This window comes from Dunckerocampus dactyliophorus, chromosome 4 (assembly GCF_027744805.1).
Source record: "Dunckerocampus dactyliophorus isolate RoL2022-P2 chromosome 4, RoL_Ddac_1.1, whole genome shotgun sequence".
Classification (NCBI taxonomy): domain Eukaryota; kingdom Metazoa; phylum Chordata; class Actinopteri; order Syngnathiformes; family Syngnathidae; genus Dunckerocampus; species Dunckerocampus dactyliophorus.
In genome coordinates, this window is record NC_072822.1 from 18,475,615 (window position 1) to 18,495,661 (window position 20,047).

The 20,047-nt window shown below is 43.0% G+C and overlaps 1 protein-coding gene across 3 annotated transcripts in view; it reads right to left on the bottom strand.

Moving 5' to 3' along the window:
* Positions 1 to 590: 590 nt before the first annotated feature.
* LOC129179425 (tetratricopeptide repeat protein 28-like) overlaps positions 591 to 20,047 on the bottom strand; it is a 234,345-nt gene continuing 214,888 nt past the window's right edge. For 2 of the 3 annotated variants that reach the window (XM_054772636.1, XM_054772638.1), the window contains 15 exons: positions 17,663 to 17,792; positions 17,363 to 17,581; positions 14,472 to 14,640; positions 10,820 to 10,960; positions 8,063 to 8,207; positions 7,774 to 7,953; positions 7,109 to 7,653; positions 6,731 to 6,978; positions 6,538 to 6,662; positions 6,230 to 6,461; positions 4,526 to 4,602; positions 3,921 to 3,944; positions 3,148 to 3,277; positions 2,951 to 3,058; positions 591 to 2,867 (listed from right to left, as the gene is read on the bottom strand). In XM_054772636.1, the coding sequence (XP_054628611.1) occupies positions 1,264 to 2,867; positions 2,951 to 3,058; positions 3,148 to 3,277; positions 3,921 to 3,944; positions 4,526 to 4,602; positions 6,230 to 6,461; positions 6,538 to 6,662; positions 6,731 to 6,978; positions 7,109 to 7,653; positions 7,774 to 7,953; positions 8,063 to 8,207; positions 10,820 to 10,960; positions 14,472 to 14,640; positions 17,363 to 17,581; positions 17,663 to 17,792 (4,077 nt within the window). In that variant the 3' untranslated portion in view covers positions 591 to 1,263. The remainder of the gene's footprint in view (positions 2,868 to 2,950; positions 3,059 to 3,147; positions 3,278 to 3,920; positions 3,945 to 4,525; positions 4,603 to 6,229; positions 6,462 to 6,537; positions 6,663 to 6,730; positions 6,979 to 7,108; positions 7,654 to 7,773; positions 7,954 to 8,062; positions 8,208 to 10,819; positions 10,961 to 14,471; positions 14,641 to 17,362; positions 17,582 to 17,662; positions 17,793 to 20,047) is intronic. The other variant, XM_054772637.1, reaches the window with a different exon arrangement.

The window sequence follows — 20,047 nt, forward strand, 5'->3', positions numbered from 1 at the left end:
AATCAAATCAATTTCTATTTCATTTGTTTTACAGTTAAAACTGCATACAAATTAACGTAAATTAATCCCCAATTTATTAACTTTGGGATAAAAGTAATGAAATTTCGATGCACAAACGTTAATGAGGGTGAATGTTAAATCATTTCACTTGCAGCCTGACAGCTGCTTCCAGCTGGGTTGTTGATACTATCCAGAAGCAACCTTTGGCTTTTGACCCCCTGCATGCAACAACACGTTTGTGTCCAACCTACAATTACATTTTTATTCTTAGAATTTTGCATGCAATGTACATCAGAACAGTCGCAAAGGGATGCACATTATATAACCCCTCAAGCCACATCATTAGGTACACATGCACAACACAGATGATGCTATTGTTGGAGAGATTAACTGGTGTAGAATTGCTTTGCATCAGCATGATTGTTAAGGCACATTTGTAATCGATTAAATCCAAATGAAGTGTCCAGTGAGTGCATACACCCTCATTATGATTCATTGACACCAGATAATGTGGTTATTCAAGTAGCTATAGTAGTTGCAGACCACAAAATGATCCAAAAGAGAAAAGATGATATTTTTGTTTGTTTTTATTGAAACAGTTTACTGATAAATGACAGATGGTTGTCATGGAACCTTGATCTTAACCTCAAAAAATCATGGGCTAAAAAGTCATACGTCTTAATTAACATTGAATAGCAAGAGAATCCATGCTTCAGAGCAGACACTCAATTCACAAAGAAATCAGGCAAAATGCCCTTTTGACTTCAATAAAAAATATTAAATCTTTTTTTCCACTCTATCCATCTTTACACGGTACATGTTTCTTCATTTTTTAATAATATAAAAACGCTTAATACTGATTGTGAAACACTGGAATTAATTTACAAACATAATAATAATTATAATATTAATAACAATAACAACCAATAATAACCATTAATTCTTTTAAAAAACAAATGTAAAATGGAAGAAATCAGTCATATTTGCTGCATCTTGGCCCACACAAACAATAATGTTTCAGGGAAAAGACCAAATGGCATTTACATTTACCTGACACAAAGTTACACACAAACACAGTATCAGGTCGTTGAGTATTTCTCTTTGCCAGTTACAGAGTTTTGGGCACAGACGAAACTGCAGGCATGTGAATCACACTGACCAATCATCAATCGTTCTCACTGTCTGTAAAGCTTGGCTGGCCAATCACGGCCCTCAAAAAGCGACCTACTTCTTCAGCTCACTGGGCAGTAATTAGTGGATTTCTCAGCATTTCGAAGAAGGGAAAAATCTTCCAGTCGACAAGAATTTGTATCCGTTCCCAGCAGGCAGTCTGATCGAACGAGCACCAGGACTACTGCTTGTAGAAATGGTAGGCGATGGAGCCCCTTTCTTGGGACTGGAGCAGTGATGCCCATTGGAGTTCTTTCCCCCCCTCTCCACTGACCGCAGTCCAAGCTCCCGCAGCTCCAGGCTGTCTTGGGTATCATTAGGGGAGCAATGCCGTGGAGAGAGGTTTAGAAGGCTCAGTACATCCCTACTGGCAGATGCCAGAGGACTAGGAGAGCTGTGAACAGCTTTGACAGGGCCGAGATGCTGTTGTTGCTGGGCTGCAGCATTAGCCCAAAAGGTTTTCAGATTATGAATGGCTTGGACCTTTTCATCAATGACCCCTCTTCTTAATCGGTCAAGGTCTGGGGTATCGGCTGATGTGGCAGAGCCTGTGGAGGAGTAGGACAGGGCAGGAGATGGAGCACTACCAACTGGAGATTGGTGACCAGAACTGGGAGATACGTTACTTGGGGAACGAGATATGTGACCACTGTATGGGGAACTTGGGTACTTCAATTTGAACTGTGAATGACTGTCGGAAGTAGGCGAAGGATGGCTGCCGTCCTTTTGGGAGGACTCAGAGACAGCAGGACTATTGTAGCCAGAGCTAATTTTTTGCAGCGAAGATGAACGGGAGGGAGGTTTGGGTCTCGGGGAAGACTGAGCTCTGCCACTAGCGCTGCTGTTAGGACGGCTGAAAGCACTCGTTTCCGAGGAGCGGAAGGCGCTACTCCTTGGGGAACTTCCTCCTGCAGTTCCACTTTCTGCCCTGGCTCGCTGTAGACTATCTACAGCACGTAGATGGCTGTGAGTCTCCTCTAGAATCTTCTGGGCCAACTCCTGAGGGTCAAGAGGAGCAGTTTTTTCCTCTTGAGACTTAACAGTACTGTCGGTCTCTGTACTGGACTGGTCAGATTCACCTGTATCAGAGCTGCTCACCTTACCCACCTTTTGAAATGGTGAGTTTGGACTGGGAACGAGGCATGTTTTGACAGGGGAAGTCGGGGTGCTGACACTGCCTCTTGATGAAATTGATACAGAGTAACCTCTTCCAGCCCCAGTGCTGGACCCTGCAACAAGCCCTCTGCCTCCTCGGTGGTGCCGCTGGCTGTGGCCTGGTGGCAAGGGTAAAGAGTCACAGTGGCTCCCAAGTGGTTCACTACTGATAATAGAGAAGCCCTCATATTCCTCCTCCTCCCCTCGGGCTCCTGAAATAGCAGCTGCTGCTCCATGAGGAGAGGAGCGGCTACGGGGAACATGAGGGTGCTTGTGAGCCGCGTAGTGTGCTGCAGCTCCACTGCGGTGCCGATGGCTGAGGAAGTCGCTGTCGGACTTTGAAGCGAAGCTCATGGAGGAGGCCACAGAGCTGAGGCTATAGACAGAGATGGCATCTGATGCCTGATTGTCCAGGCAATGAGGAGAGAAAGGAAGGCTTGAGTATCCCATTGGCAGGGGGTTGGAAACAGACTGTGCTGAGGCCAAAGACTCAAGGGAAGAGGAGCTGTCTAGGCTCAGACGCTTGGGCAGTTCTGTGGAATCTGTATGATATGATGAACAAATATTAATACACCAGCACAGCACATCAAGCACGACACATAAAACTAAAAACACAAATACAAACCAAAAAGTGCCAGCAGAGACTGCAGAGCAAAGTGCAATGTGCGGCGGTTGGCTAGCTTGCCCGTTTTCAGCACCACTTCTTCTTGGCCGACCTCACACAAGTCAAAACCTGCACACACATGACAATATAAACAAATTACATACTGTGGATTGTTGGATGTGACGTGGGAAGCTTCGGTTGGGAAGGAGTTGACTCACCAAGCGCAGCCAAAAATTCATGGCATCCTGGCAACCTCCAAAGTTGCACACTAATAGACACCTGAATGGGCAGGAGAGAAAAGTCCTGTTCCTTCTCACCAGTCTGAAGCTGCACTAGCACCTGGTGGAGCTAAAATAGGACACAGAGAGAAAGAACAAGAAAAGTTGCAATTACATAAGAGGGAAAAACATTGATTGTACTGGTTAAAAATTAAATGTTTTTTTTCGAGGATATTGAAGGGGTTTATTTTTTTTGTATAATCCAGTGTAACCAGCCAAATAGTTGTTTTTACATTCACTAAAGTTCATAAAAAGGCCTACATATGTATAGCTACAGCATTTACAAACAAGCGTTGATCTGTTTCAGCTATGAATAGGCTTTAAGGGCAAGAGAACATTATGGCGAGCCACACGTGTCCTGGCCTGTTTTGTTTGGGGATTACTTAGCTGGGAACAGAGACACCTTTGTCAACATGACGTAGCAACATGCTTTTATCCTCACTTCACTTTTAAATCATAGCTTTATCGCCTCTGCCACCATTGACCCAAGGTTGTAAAACATCCCAAATGCATTTAATCTTTGCAATAAGACAGACGTATGATCATGTTTGCAATAGAATGCAGTAGATTTTTTCTACGCTACTTTATGCATGTAGATAATTAACATACAGTTACTAACACAGCGTTATGTCTACATAATAGTGGTTTTACAGAAGGTGAGGCAGGAACAGGCTAGTGTGGGATAGAGTGCAGGTAGGTGAAGGCACACTTACCATTGCCACCATATTTTTAACAGCCTTCAGATTGCACAGTAGGGGAAGGGAAGAGAGAACAGGGTTTTAATTGCATGCACACAGACCATTCACAAGGCTCACAGGGGTTCGGGTCAATGAGAAGGATAACAATGAACAAGAAACAGCAGTGTGTAATATACTAGCCTGGAAATAAGATTTTGAAGCTTTATGCATTTAATTTAATGATACCTACACTAAGAACATTACTTGAAAATGAAGGCAACGGAAACTGCTTGTTGCCACAAATAAGTAGCCACCTACTTAAACCACGTGCTTGCCTCGCGTTACACAAAAATGCAGATTAAGATTATTCTCTGGCATCACATGGTGGGTGTAAGAGAACAGGACTTTAGATAAAACCCAGTACTTGAAGTAAAGCTAGTTAGTTAGGCTTCACTACCGCATTTCATAGAGATTAAACTGAAGCTAGAGGTGCCAGAGCATTAGTACATAGCCAGTCCTGACATAATACAGTTATGCAATGACAAACATATTCACTATGAATTAGTCAGAAACTCCTCCTGTAATGTTCCAAAAATGATGTACATGAATGTATGTATCCTGTGCATTTGATGTGTCCATACCCGATTGATGAGCTGCTCCCCTGCCTCTGAAGCTGTGATGAGTTTACACAAAGCCTGGAGGGCTTGAGGTGGCAGACCTGTGGGTCAGAAAGACCAGAGACATAATTTGTCAATCTAGCAGATACATAAAATGATAAAGCACAATACCTAAACAATCACAAATACATAGGGTGATACACAGACCTCTGCTAAGTTATATACAGCACATTTGTCACCTGAAAAATTAATTAGTGACATGCTACTATCCAAGGGACTGAAAATAGATGTCCCATGTTAAATTGCATTTGTTTGCATCATGTGCAAATATGCATCCGTCCATCCATTTTCTATGCCTCTTCTCGTGTTAGGTTAATTGGTGACTCTAAATTGTCCATAGGTATGAATGTGAGTGTGAATGGTTGATTGTCTTTATGAGCCCTGCGATTGGCTGGCGACCAGTCCAGGGTGTACCTCGCCTGTCGCCCGAAGTCAGCTGGGATAGGTTCCAGCATACCCCCTAATGAGGAGAAGCGGCATAGAAAATGGATGGATGCAAATATGCATTCAGATCAAAATTTGATCTGGATCTAGCTTTTTGACCCTGTGCATGTACCTAATTTTCACCTAAAGATATGATCACTGGATTAGGCAGCACGTAGAACATGTAGTTAGCATGTTTGCCTCACAGCCAGGTGGTTCTAGGTTAGACTCTCGGCTCAGACCTCACTGACTGGAGACTCTAAATTGCCTGTATGTGTGAATGTGAGTGTGAACGGTTGTCTATATGTGCCCTGTGATTAACTGGTGACCAGTCTAGGTGTCTGGATTTGCAGAACGGGGTGGTAGTCCCCATTTTTAAGAAGGACCGGAGAGTGTGTTCCAACTGTCGTGGGATCACACTTCCTGGTAAGGTCTATTCAGGGGTTCTGGAGAGGAGGATCCGCCGGATAGTTGAAATCTCAGATTCAGGGGGAGCAATGTGGTTTTCGTCCTGGTCGTCTGCAGTGATGTGGACTCTGCATCGGCCCATTGTGGTGAAGAGGGGGCTGAGCCGAAAGGCAAAGCTCTCAATTTACCGGCCAATCTACGCTCCTACCCTCACCTATGGTCATGAGCTTTGGGTAGTGACCGAAAGGACAAGATGATGAAATGAGTTTTCTCCGTAGGGTGGTTGGGCCTTAGAGATGAGGTGAGAAGCACTGTCATCCGGGAGTAGCTTAGAGTAGAACCGCTGCTCCTCCACATTGAGAGGAGCCAGATAAGGTGACTTGGGCATCTGGTCAGGATGCCTCCCGGACGCCTCCATGGGGAGGTGTTCAGGGTACGTCCAACCGGTAGCCTCGGAGAAGACCCAGGACATGTTGGAGAGACTATGTCTCTTAACTGGCCTGGGAGCGCCTCAGGATCCGTCGGTAGGAGTTGAACGAAGTAGCTGGGGAGAGGAAAGTCTGGGCTTCCCTGCTTAAGCTGCTGCCCTTCTGAACCGACCTCGGATAAGCGGAAGAAGATGGATGGATGGACAGTCAAGGTGTACCTGGTGTACCCTGCCTCTTGCCCAAAGTTAGCTGGGATATGCAGGATACTTGGCAGAAAATGGATGAATGATTGTTTTAAAATTTTGGACCTTATAAAAAAAAATTCAAACAGTGAAAAACAGAACAGAGACCTGTTTGATTTGGATGCATTCTACATATGATATTGTGCTTATGTCAGTACATTACATACCCAGAAGTGATTGTAAAGTGGTACTGCACTGTTGTAGCCGGTCTCCTGGGTCAGCAGTTGGAAAGAAAACTGCTGCTGGGATTCCAGTGCCTGCAGAGTCAAGGCGAAAGCCCACGGCCGTCAACAGGGCCTGCCACCCTGGCACTCCGCCAACTTTATTTTCCACACTTTGCTGTGACGTGTACATGGAGTTACGTTGACCATTCTGGATCCTCTGAAGAGACTTCTCCACCTGTAAGAGTACAATAGTAGCATGAGAACTGCACATCTTTGTATTGTAATACAGTTATTGTGTGTTCATGTCTAACCAGGTGGAGTAAAACTCTCAAAGCATCACGTGCACGATCCGGATACTGTAGAATCTCTGCTAAAGCTTGCCCAATCAGGGAGGAGGGGCTGTTCAGTTTCACATCACTGCCAATCAGCATGTACCCTGGTTGGAAGATATACCATTAGAATCTTTACAGTTATTTTCATCAATTGGTGATCACTAACACTAACCTGCCCAGTTGGAGGGGTGTGAGTACTGCTTGCTACTCTGTACAGTTTTCATGGCATCTGCCAGAGCAGCACTAGCCTTGGTCCCATTCAGAAGGGCAGTGTAGAAGGCATGGACAAAAACCTTGGAGGCTGCCACAGGGACAGGCCACAAGGACACAAGAACACACTGAGCTCCTGCAGCCAGGAAGGAGCGGGTCAAGCCCACGACACCGTCCGCTGTCACCTTGCTGCTTGACTCCAGGTAGGAGCTAATGACACAGAGCAATAAAAGACAGCTTATTAGAAAGAAGTAGAAGACTTCCATGTGTTTATTTTATCACTGTAAGACATGCAGCTTCCTTTGACGTTTACATGTGTTGCCAAATCTAGCCCACCTACCCAAGCACCACTAACTTGACAGGTAACCTCAAGTCCAATATATCTGCAGCAGTCAACAGAAACTCTTGTAGGGGTGGACTGTCACAGATACTCTCCACGTCACTGCTATCATCCTGCATGTGGAGAGGCTCCGTATTGGTGTAACTGCTTCCAATAGATCCTTTCCTGCCTCGTCCGCTACTTCCTCTCCTTCCCCTGGCACCTCTGCCAATGGTTCCCCCTCCAACGTTCGCACTTGCTGCACCGGGCACGCTGTCTGGGTTTGGGGTTAGCACCAGTGCTGCTAATTTCCATGAAATGTGAGTTGCAAAGTGGGCACACTCCGCTTGTGTTAGGGCACTCATAACCCTTTCTTTGGTGGCTGCCGTGCCAGACAGAGTTTGGCATCCTAGCAGCTCAGCTACCATGAGGGCCTCCTCTTCTGCAGAGGGCATTGGGCCCCACAGCCAGCGGTCCATCACAGGTGAGGGCAGCCTCGGGTTCCCTACCACTGCTGCCATTGACACACCACCACATGGAGCTGGACCAGGACGCCGGGAGTGAACCTGAAGCCATAGCACCACAACAATGGTTACATTCAGAGCAATATGACGACAAAACCTATGAAGTCACTACATATCAATGTGTTTCATGTTTTGTCTAAATATCTTCATAAAAAGTTCAACCTTTGTACAGGATCCAAGGCCCTGGATTGAGGGAACAGCAATGAGGCTAAAACGCTCATATAGGTACTCATTGGATGAGCTTCCTTTAAGAAGAGCGAAGGGGATGAGGTAAAGTTCTCCCTCCAGCACCATGACTAGTTGTCTGTGTCTACCCACGGGCCCACTGGAGTGCATCAAACCCTGTTGGACAAAAGAATAAGCAAAACGATGCACAGTTAGAACACAATATGCGCAGTGTGCTGCCTTATCTCTCCCACAGTGCTAGAGAGCTCAGAAAGGTAATGCTCACCCCCTCCATAGGTGCAATGAGCAAATCATAAAGTGCTCTGAGAGGAGGCTTCCCGAGGTTGCTGGAGCGACGAGGCAGGGAGGAACAACCATCTTTGGCAGGAGACATGGTGTTACTGAACAGGCTGGTCATGCTCTGGCAACTCCTGCAAAAAAAAAAAAATCCCAGTCCATCAGAAATTTCCTCTGCTGATCCAATTATGTTTAGACACTTTAATTACCCCAATTTTCTTAATAAAGTTGTACACTAAAGTTTAAAATAATAAAAGACAGTACATTTTAATTAAAATCCCATACATCTTAGTAAAGATTACAGTATATCATATTTTATACAACATTATATTGCATCCAGAGCAAATGCTTCAAGAAAACATTTTATTGTTTTGCTTATTCAGTCCATGTGTCAAAGGCCATTTGCTGTTGAGAGGAAGCAGGTAGTAACATACACATTTAGTCACTGCAGTTTCTGTATTTGTATTTGTGTTTTAGGAGCCCCTGGTGGATATTCTTGTGGAAGAGCAGAATTACCCTTATTTTTTCTCATTTTCGGTTATTTCTCTGGAGCATTTCCCTTATTTTACAATACAAATGTTGAGGTATGTTGAAGAGTTGTGTGGAAAACATTACACTCAGCCTTCATCTTTCTTTGGCTGACAATCTCTGACTGACAAGAGAACATCCTTGATATCAGATGTTAGGTGTTACCTAGTATATCTGTGTTAAAATACAGCATAATATGTTAAGTGACGGGCCACACGGTGGTCTAGTGGTAAGTAAGCCTCACGGTCTGAAGATCAGGTTCGAATCTGCCTTGGAAAAGCTCTGTGTGGAGTTTGCATGTTCTCCCCGTGTGTGCGTGGGTTTTCTCCGGGTACTCCGGCTTCCTCTCACATCCCAAAAACATGCATGTTGGCTAATGGGAGACTCAAAATTTTTCATATCGTAGTTGTGAATGTGAGGTGGGGTAGGCTCCAGCTCATTCATTAACCTAATGAGGATAAATAGTATAGAAAATGGATGGATGGATGGATGCCACAGAGCATCTGACGTTGAAGTGCCGTATACTGTATGTCTCCACTTGGTGGCAGTATTGGACTGTGGTAGTCTGCAACAACGTGCAGTTGCATTGGATTCCAAAATTCTGGAGGGGCACCAGTGAAAGGTAGCTTGTAAAAATAATATATAAAACCATAGCTTCTATGCATTATGAATGATTTCTGCAATAAATTGGAATGTGTTGACTGCAAATGTGTTTTCACTGGGCTCCCTGTTTGAGCAAGAACACTCAACATACTGAGAACTTGCTAATGATGGCCATAGGGTAGAAAACCTTTGGTGCAGTAGGAGCACTGGGCCAGGTTTTATTGCCATACTTGTCACAAGCCTCCATCTGCTCTTTCTTCCGAGCCCTAGCCAAAAGGCATCTAGCCGACCCTTATGGGAGCCGAAGGCCACTAGCTTCTCCTAAAGCCTCTCAACACTGCTTCTCTCTCTCTCTCAGCCCTTGGCATGAGCCTGGATGGAAAGCAAACAATCGTTTGTTAGCCTGACAGGATGGGAGAATGAGAGAGGAGTAAAGGGATAATCCAAAACAATGTGAGTGTCAAGTGTAGAGGGTAAGCAGGCTGAGAATGATTGTTCACTCGTGCGGGTGCCTAATTTGGGAATCTATATAACATACAAAGTCTAACTGCAACTCCAAAAAAGGACAAAATCCTGAATATCTTTAAACACTGTGTAAAATAATTTGTTGATTATTCTTATTTGACATATTGATCATATCAACAGCAGAAAATAATCTCGCTACACAATAATAATTACATATATACACACAAATGTGGATGCATGTACATTTTATGGTACTAACATCAAATGAACCTCAAATCCCATTGTAATATCTAATTTAATTCTACTATAAAATATGTTAGAATCGACTCCATTTTGAAACTTATTATTATTATTATTATTATGTTTTGCTGAAGCAGGACAACAGTCTTTATATCCTTGAGGTCCTAAATGTGAACATGTAAGCTGTACGGCAGCACAGACTGCAGTTCCCATGCAGTTCATCATCATAACCCAGAGATGTATGAATTGAACTGACAACAAGGTTTTCTTTGTCCTCTCTTGCTGTAACATTGAGATCGATGATAGACTCAACAGCACAAGGAGCTTTATATTTCCTGGCGTTTTTGAGGCCCGAAAGAATGAGTGGATTATTACCAGGAGCACATTAAAGGAGCTTAATGAGCACCAAGACTCAATTAAAGATGGAATTGCCCTCTCATCAAAGAGAGGCTCAATAGAGGACGAGGACAGGGAAATATGACCCAGTCACACACACATTCACACATGCCCGTAATATATTGGTGTACACTACCATTCAGCACCAGTGTAAATGAGTGCTTTGCTTAGAATCATTAAATGATGCTTTGACCAAGCTAGACGCAGTGAAATCTCCACAGTCTATGTGCACCAACAAACAGACAGGCCAGACAAATACCTACACACACCGGTGTTGATGTCTGGCATGTATATGGACACATGGACCCGCCTCATCAGAACAGACAGATGATAGGGGCTTTAGAGGCTTGGCTCTACTCAGTCTATTTAATAAGGGGATTCACATACTGCCTCTGCACAGGCTGAACAATGGAAAATGACTCCTTTCACAGATGAACCAGTGAATCCTCTTAAGCAGATTTCTTCTTTTCTCACAAAAAACTCACACAAATGTCCAGGTGCAACATCCTCCTACCTGTTGAAAAGATTGTTTCTGGACACCATGCGCAAAAAGCCCGTGGGATCAGTGACGGAGTTAAGCTTGTTGTTTAACTCCTCAAATTGTTGGTCCAACAAATCTCCCGCCTCACTTTCTGTCTCACTGCTTGAACACCCTCTGAAAAAGAAAAAGAGGCAGACATATGAGAATAGAGTCACTGCAGTGTTGGCACAAGAACTGCATTTCAGCAAAGTATACAGTATAAAGGCCCACAATGTTCCCCAGTGGATACATCAACTAACACCATTCCTATATGCCCAAAATACACGTAGTTCAACCCACACATAAATGGCCTAATTTCACAGTCTTGGTCCAAAAGCCCCAGCAGAGCTTAATCCTTTCATTACAATGCTGATGATGCTGATCCAGCCATTGAGGAGTCAACTGCCCCCACCCTGCTATCTTTCTCTTCATAACCGAACCACCGCTCTGATAAATGCCTATCATGTAACGCTACAATATGATCTTTCTTCTGCTGCACCAAAAACTGTAATAAGCATCATGCAATTTAAGATTTAACCTGCACCTGAGCCATATACACTGCAAAAGACATACTCCACACGCAAACATATATACAGGATATATGACATAGACACATTTCAAGGCCAACACATCATGAACACTGGCATAACCTAATGCAAGCATCATTCTATCTTTAAAGGAAAACTGCACTTTTTTAGGAATTTTGCCCATCAGCCACAATCCTTATATGAGACATGATCACACATTTTTCTCTTTTCTGTGTGTTCTAAAGATATAAAAACAGATTAAAAAAAAGAGAGGCAGCTAATAATGCACGTAAAAATATGAAGTTGGCTACTTTGCGGATTTCACTTATTGCGGGCTCTTTTGGCAACAATGTCTGAAATATGTCATTTTAATGTATTTTATTGAAATAAAAATGAATGACAGGACAGGATTATATATATTTATATGTAATACCAGTTCCAAATGAAGTGAAAATTTTGAAATTAAAGATAGCACATACAGTATGTCTGAAAATGTATTTACCTAACACTTGTTTCTTTAATAGTAGCAGAAGATTTGAATCACACTTTAACGTTGTTATTATGAGCAATGAGGGGTTGCGTTCAACGACACCACATAACTAGGTTGAATTCACATGTTTTGAGTGTATTTTCTGGGATTTCCAAGGTATTTCGGCATTAAGAGGTACGTTAGTGAGTGATAAAAATATCCACTTATTGTTTTTCTTTTTATTTCTGTTTATTTAGACCATACATACACGCATAATAAAAATATTGTTTTGATGTTCGGAGTGTCCCTGAATACATCTCACAGTAGTCTAGTGACAATGAGGAAGTTTCGTTCCGAGGCTGAACAGACTAGAGACGTGATACATACATGTTGTTGAAATTGCACTGCTGTTGATGTGTTCAGGTCAGAATAAAGTTATAAAACAGTGTCAGACTCTGTGTGACTCTGTGGGGAAACTACACTACGCCTCCATCGGTGGTCATGATAGAGAGGCGTGGCCATGATGCGCATGTGTTAATTAAGGTAAAAAAAAAATTAACGCAATTAATGAAATAAATGAGTTACCGCTGTCAACGCGCTATTTTTTACAGCCCTAAAAACAATAAAATGTTGTTGGAGGTTCTTGGAGGTGTTTTAATAGCGGGCTTTGTAGGCGGAATAGGTGTGTGTTAATTACCTGCCTCTTTTAAGCTGATGTTATAACTTTACAATACACAGAAAAGAGAAAAACTGTGTGTTCTTGTCTCACAGGGATTGTGGATGATGGGCAAAATAAATTTAATAAATTGCAGTTTTCCTTTAAAAAATACGGCAGTCAGTACAGTCGAACCTCGGTTTTCGTACACCCGTTTTCATATGATTTGTTTTTTTCGTCAAAATTTTTGCCATTGATTTTCGTACATTGCACATAACAAACTAGTCAGTTTGCCCTGTACAGCTTACCGTATTGTTCTGCAAGATTGAGTGCCCAAAAAAAGCACACTATGTGTTGCTGACTCACTGGCCGTGCATGTGTGTTGAGTATTGAGTGTGACTGCTAAATAACACGCCATGGGGCCAAAGAAAGTTGCGAGTGCCTGCAATTTGATAAAGAAGGTGAGAGACACCATTGCATTTGACCATGCCAGTGTGTATGGGAAGTCCACATCAACGAGTTCCATCCATTCATCGTTGGACTGTAATATAATACATAAAATGTATTTTTTGCTAATATTTTATGGGTATATAAATGGATTTACATTATTTCCTATGAGTTTTGTACATTTTGGTTTCATCTGACCTTCTGGAACGAATTAATAACAAAAACCGAGGTACCACTGTATGAAACATTTAGCAGTGTGAAATTTATACCACTGTAAACTACAACCACAGAAATAAGGGTATTGTTTAAGTTAATACATCTCGCACACTGTCAATCAAAACTGAACATTTGTAGTGCCAAATTTTTGATGCACACCTTGTATTGAATCTTGTCCAATTGTGCAAGTGCACCTAATGTTGTGTTCAGTGAGTGTGTATGTTCCATTAAGGGATGGTGTGTCATCAGTAACATGCAGCAACACTGCTTTCACACATGTCCTCCTTCAATCCTTCTCAGTTCCATTCATGATCTGGTTTCACTGATTTCAGGGTACTTCTCTGCTCTCTCTCCACAATGGTGGATGAATGGGCTGGTAAGTGTTGCCATATTGCGCCCATTCAAGCACAATGTTGCGAGTGCAGCTTCCCATTGGAGGGATAAATGAGCTAGTAATGGGGCAGGAGGGAACAGCCTTCTGGAGGGGGTGGAGGCAGGTGTCAGGCAGGCCAGCTGGTCAGCGAGGTTCAAACAGCAATTTGAGAAAACGTGGCTAATGTCAAAAGCAGTACAGAGTCATGAATCTCAGTGGGCAAAACTACACTGTAGATTTACCTTGTTCCATGTACCAACACCTTTACGTCCTTCTGGTTATACTCCCTGCTGTCTGATGTTGAGCTTTTACTGCTTTAATGATTTTTGCCACTGCATCTTCCTCCCATACATACTCTAAGTAGAATTCTTCTTCTTTCCAATGTGTGTCAGATTCATTGTTTTGTTTGGTGCCGTCTGGAGCGAGAGCCTCTACAGAGACACTATTCCATCTCATTTATTCCCACTGGAAAGACACACTAAAGGCAGGCAGTGTAGACCTGTCATTACAGTGATCAATGGGGTGGAATAATTCTCACTTTGCACACTTCGGCTAACTTAAGGGATAAAAGCCTCCTGTTTATTTTGTACAACTCTTATACCGTGCATGCCATCCATCCATCCATTTTCTACTGCTTGTCCTGTTAAGGGTCATAGGGAGCTGGAGCCTATCCCAGCTGACTTTGGGCAAAAGGCGGATAACACCCTGGACTGGTCAGCAGTCAATCACAGGGCACATAAAAAGACAAGACATCCATTCACACTGACAGTTATATTTACATCACTGAGTGGGAACTGCGTGAGGGAACTGAACCCACACTGCCTGCACAAAGTTCAGGTGGGTGAACCACTAGACCATCTGTAAGTTATTTTACAAGATAAATACATAATATATGATATATTATATAATATAGAATAAAAGTACTTTGAGTGTCTTAGAGAGTTTGACTGCGAGCTTACCTGCTGTAATAGGACTCAACTCCCAGGGCCTCGCGGGCACTGGCTATGTGCTGCTCCAGTGATGAACCGCTCACCACCCCTCCACCACTGCTGCTACCCACTTCCTGGAAGTCTGATCCTACTTCTGATATGCCCTCACCCAAGTACACTTCATGGAACTTTAGGATGCCTGTGGAAATATAAGGAAGGTAAATATAAATGCATTTGTTCTAGCCTACACGGGAAGTGACAATTGTATACTTTATAGGGCAGAGAATCCAACTTGTAACTAAAGTGTCCTCTGTAATACTTGTCTTACTTTGAGACAATGACACAACACAATGCAAATAGATAAATATAATAGAATCAAAGTTGCGTGGCTCAATACAATATTCAAATCTCACCTCTTCAAATAGGCTCATTCTGTATAACACATATATTTTATACTTTCTAGATGGCCTCGAGGGTCATGAAAGCTCCTATAAATAAAATGTATAGATACTATTGTTAAATAGAAGGGATGACGTGTCAAATAGACAAATATATTCATCTATTTCTAATATTTTTGTGTTTGTGGCAGAAATATTGAATTCTGTCAAATGAAAGCTACAAATGACACCATGTGCAGTAGTGCATCTGTGCAGCAAAATTAATAAAACAAATTCTATTCAATAAAATATAAGTTTGCCATCTGCTATCCACAATGAGATCGCAGCTGACGTCTGAGCAGGGATATTGTTGATGCATGTGATGGGAACTGGAATACAGGCCGCATGTCAATGCAAACACGTGTGAGTGCATTGTGCACGTGTTTTGTTTGGTGTGACATTTGTATACGTGTATTAACATAGCCATTCAGGCTGTAAAGATGCAGCGTGATTTACAGCTAAATAATTACCACATTTGCAGTCCTTTTTAGCGAGAGCAGCCCACTTCAGACAGGGCCGTGTTTGCGTGCCAGCTGGATACCAGGCAATACGAGGAAGTGACAGGCAGGCGATTAGTGAGCAAGTGGTTCCTTATTAGCTTTGGGCAATATTAAGTGCCTCGATGGTCTCTATTGTCTGTGAAGTGTTGCCTCCATCCGTACCAACAGTGCTGGGGTGTCAAGTTCATTGAGTTGACTATGAGTTGGATTTGATCAAATGTTAAAGCTTGGTGGAATGGGACATGGGTCATGGCTTTTATTTCCCCTCATGGCACAAAGGATCAGTGGCAAACAGCTCAGTATGTCAATCGTGCGACATGCGCTAATCACACTGAAAGAAAAATGGGTTTGCTTAAGATGCTGGAATTTCATGACTCATAAAAGATCAGGCATCTTAGTGCCGCTGCCTTTGCTGGCGCAAGTCAGTAGTCAACAAGAGAAGACAATGTACTACGCAAAAAGAAAAAAACGAAAAAATTGAGTAGAACTTAACACAAAGGCAGGGAAGAAAACAACAACAAGGATATGAAAACAGACAGACACATTATGTTCTGACTCATCTGAGAAATGCTCGGCTTTTGTCAGGTGTGAAAATATTTGCCAGTGTTGCTTGGCAGTGTCGCTAACAATTAGCATGGTCCATAAGCAAAAGCCCTGTGGGCTGAGGAGTATGGGTAGGGGGGCAAATCCTAACAGTGAAGTGGCAGGTGGGGCTGCAGCATGGTGTGAAAACTGGCCTCCATGACCCTGGAGCTCAAAACAAGCTACAAAGAGCAAGTCAACCATTTTCTCACTTTATTTCAGACGAAATTAGTTAGTATTAGGGGTGTCACGAGACACGGGGCTCACGAGACGAGCCAAGATTTTAACATTAATTTAAAGTACAATTAAAAAATCTAAGACAATATATTGCAATCTAGTAATTTATATACTAGATTACACTCTTCTGCACTCTGTGTGTATGTTAGCCTGCACCCACCAAGACAAAGATACTGCATGACTGACAAAAGAGCTCACTCTGTTCATGCCGTTGTTTTATGTAAGCTGCTGATACCAATGCACAGCATGAACAGTCTTGCTGTCTTTTTGGAGGTGAGAGACGAAGAAAACAAACACGCATTAAGGCCGTCAAAATGATCAAGTTCATTTTCATTTATGTGTGCTTAATTAATTTCTTATCATTCCAGGCCTAGTGCGCACGAGACATTTTTTTTCTGAGCGAGAAATCTTGTTACGTTTTAATCTCGTGAGATCTTGTGGCACGGGGTCTTGTGACACCCCTAGTTATTATCATCTACATGTTTCAGTAAAATTGATTTACAGATCATTTTCCATCCATCCATTTTATATGCCGCTTCTCTTCATTCGGGTCGTGGGGGTATGCTGGAGCCTATCCCAGCTGACTTCGGGCGACAGGCGGGGTACTAGACTGGTCACACGGTGTACCCCGCAGGGCACATACAGGGCACATATAGATAAACAACCATTCACACTCACATTCATACCTATGGACAATTTAGAGTCGCCAATTAACCAAAATGCATGTTTTTGGAATGTGGGAGGAAACCGGAGTACCCGAAGAAAACACACGCACACACGGGGAGAACATACAAACTCCACACAGAAATGCCCAGCGGAGATTCGAACCCAGATCTTCCCGATCTCCTGACTGTGACTCTGCTAACCTTTAGACCACCGTGCGGCCCCTACAGATCATTTTGGATTTGGTCAATGTAATTTACTTGGGGCAAACGTAAATAACAGTGAGTGAGCCTATTAACTGTTGAGTAACTGATCAAAGTATTAATTTATGGTATGAATGCAAAAATAAACAAGCCATAAAATGTGGCCTTGTGACCAAATAATAATGGTGTAGTTTTGGCCATCACTTTACATGGCAAATCTGTGTTGGAGCCTTTAAATGCAAACATTTACTCGACTGATGTCTTGTAAAAGCACCCCCACAAGCAGAGTCACTTCTTACCTGCTCCTGGGGCTAACAGCCAGCTGTACAGATAACCAGCAGCCATGGAAAAATAAAGAACCAAGGCTCTTTGGCTGTTGACGGTGTCCAGAATGTGCTCTACAGTTACTGGGGTGTAGGGGTCTGAGTCCTGTTGGCCCGTCTGCCTCTCAACCAAGAGGTCGGCAAAAGCTCGTGTTCGTCCTCGTTCTGCCACTGCCAGAGCCTCGTCATGATGGCCTACAATGTAAAGACGTCAGTGCTCCAAAATGCATACAAGACGAAAAAAAATGTACTGAAGTAGTTTGGATATGAACATACCTAAGCTCACAAGAACCCTCTGAAGAGCCTGGTAGCAGGATGTTTGCAGGTCAAACAGCGAAAGTTTGTAGTCTGTGCTGTGCTGTGCTTCATGTCTGATGGTCTCAAACAGTGCAGATGCCCGATAAAGCTGCAAATCAATGCAAAAAATTAATTCAGACACCATTGTCTTCAGCTATCACATCACACTAACTAAAACTCAGCTCTGGTTTTGTGTCATTGATGGAGTTTGATGTCTAAGAAGGTAAATTAAACCATCATCTCCGTCACTGTAGTTTTACTTAAAGCGAAATTTGTTGAAAACGTTGTTTTCTGTGTGTGTGTTAAGAAAAAATTCTAATGGACAAAAAATGATATCTACCACTAGGGGGTAGCATCACCCCTCCCCGCTCCAGCATGCTTTCCAGCTGTCTAAACAGGGGAGCCACTTGAATATATTGACGAATTGCCATGCAACACAAGTGCGCTTCTCTTGAGTTCTTATTTGAATTAACATGGAAAAGGGCACGCTGTTATGTGGGCATCTTAAGGAGGCACACATCCAACTGCTTGATGCCCCTGTTGTTAGTGGCTGATTTTATTTAGTGCCATGTGTTGCATTTAGAGGAGGGAGATGATGGAAGGAAGGGTGGTGGGAAGCATTGCACTTTGCCCAAGCCGGCCTAGCCAGGAGTGCTGATTCATAGAAGCCTTTATTGATTTCCTATTCCTGCGCCAATGTTCGAGGTGTAGGATGACGGAGAGTGCTACAGAGCTACTTTCCGGGAGTCCAGGGCCAAAACAAAGGCTAAAGCACCCTGCTCAGACTGTTTAATCACAGTCACACAAGACAAACAGCTGCAGTAAATAAAGGGTTGCAGCTCATGGCGAAATGAATTGCATCAACACTGTGGTTTTGAGTTGAGAGGGAGATAAAGTGTGATTTTTAGGAGCACTCATATGCATAGACTGTAGTGTATCTGGAATATCCCAAGGTCATGCAGCAAAGTGTGTCAGAGGGAGTGGAAAGTAGAGATCAGTAGAGAATCTGTGAGCTGTGCTGCATTAGTGCTAGTAGGAGAAGCTGCTAGTCCCTGGGTGATTTCGCTGATAGGGCTGTGGGCTGATTGCTGCAGTGCTACTTCCATTTGTTAGATTTTGCAGACACCCCTTCAAGAGTGAAACTCATTTCTCAAAGCATCTTGGCGTGGTGACAAACCCACATGTGCTGTGTCCGCGGTGACCTGTTGGGCTGTGGTACAGACAACACTGCCATGGATCCAGAATGTCACAGACTGGAACATGGCTTTTATCTGGCATGTTAGGTAAATGTCAATGTCATACCAAATCAGTGAAGTCGGTTTGATGTACAAGCTCCTCCAGTCATTTCTGTAAAATACCTTCTCCACCCCCTTGGTATCCCCCTTCTGACAAATGTAGAAGGTAAACAATCTACAGAAGAGAACTGAAACTTAAGTAAACATGAACTTATTGATTCATGGTCTTCTAACATATGAATGCCAAGTGGTTGTCAGACATAGCATTAAAATCAAAACAGGTCAATCTGTGTGTCCCGGTGAACAACAGCACACGACAAGCACCACAGCAATGATTTTACATAATATAGAGTATAAGGTCAAGTGCTTTCATTCCGCACATATGCTTTATGAATTTCAATTGAAATTGTGGGTCATGGGATTTACTGAGGGCATCAGCAGCAACAACCCACCCCAGCAATAACCATTGCATCTCAATTGGAGGACCACTTGAGCAACTTCTGCTCAGCAACAATACTATTATTGTACATAAGGCAGAATGGATTGCATACATGCAGAAGGCTTCACTCAGCACCCTTTAGGACTACTACAAGCTTGAACATGATGTCCCTACAAGATGTGGATGCAGTTTAAAACATCAAGACAATACAGTCAAACCCTGGTTTTCGAATGCCCCTGCTTTCGTATGATTCGGTTTTCAACAAAAATATTTACCAACATTTTGTCTCGGTTCTTGTATGCTGTGTCGGTTATTGTACAATATTGCGATAAACAAATTTGTAATACAGTGTAATGATACGTTGATACATATTGACAGCATTGCTTGTCTATTAGCCATCTTAGATCACATACCCAACACCAAAGCTCGTGATACAGTACTACGGTATCCTGTAAGGCTCACTCATTTGGCAAACTGAAATGAAAATGTTACACAAACTAGTCCGCATGCCCTGTACTGTATCATTCTGCGGAATCGAGTGGCCAAACAAAGAATACCCTGCCTAGGTGACTCAGTCTTGTCTCCAACTGTGTTTGTAATGTATCTTTATTACATAATGTGTCTGTTAGTCTGCTCTCACCTCCTAAACGGGAAGTCAGTCGTCCGACTATGTCGCCCCTCTATGATGTC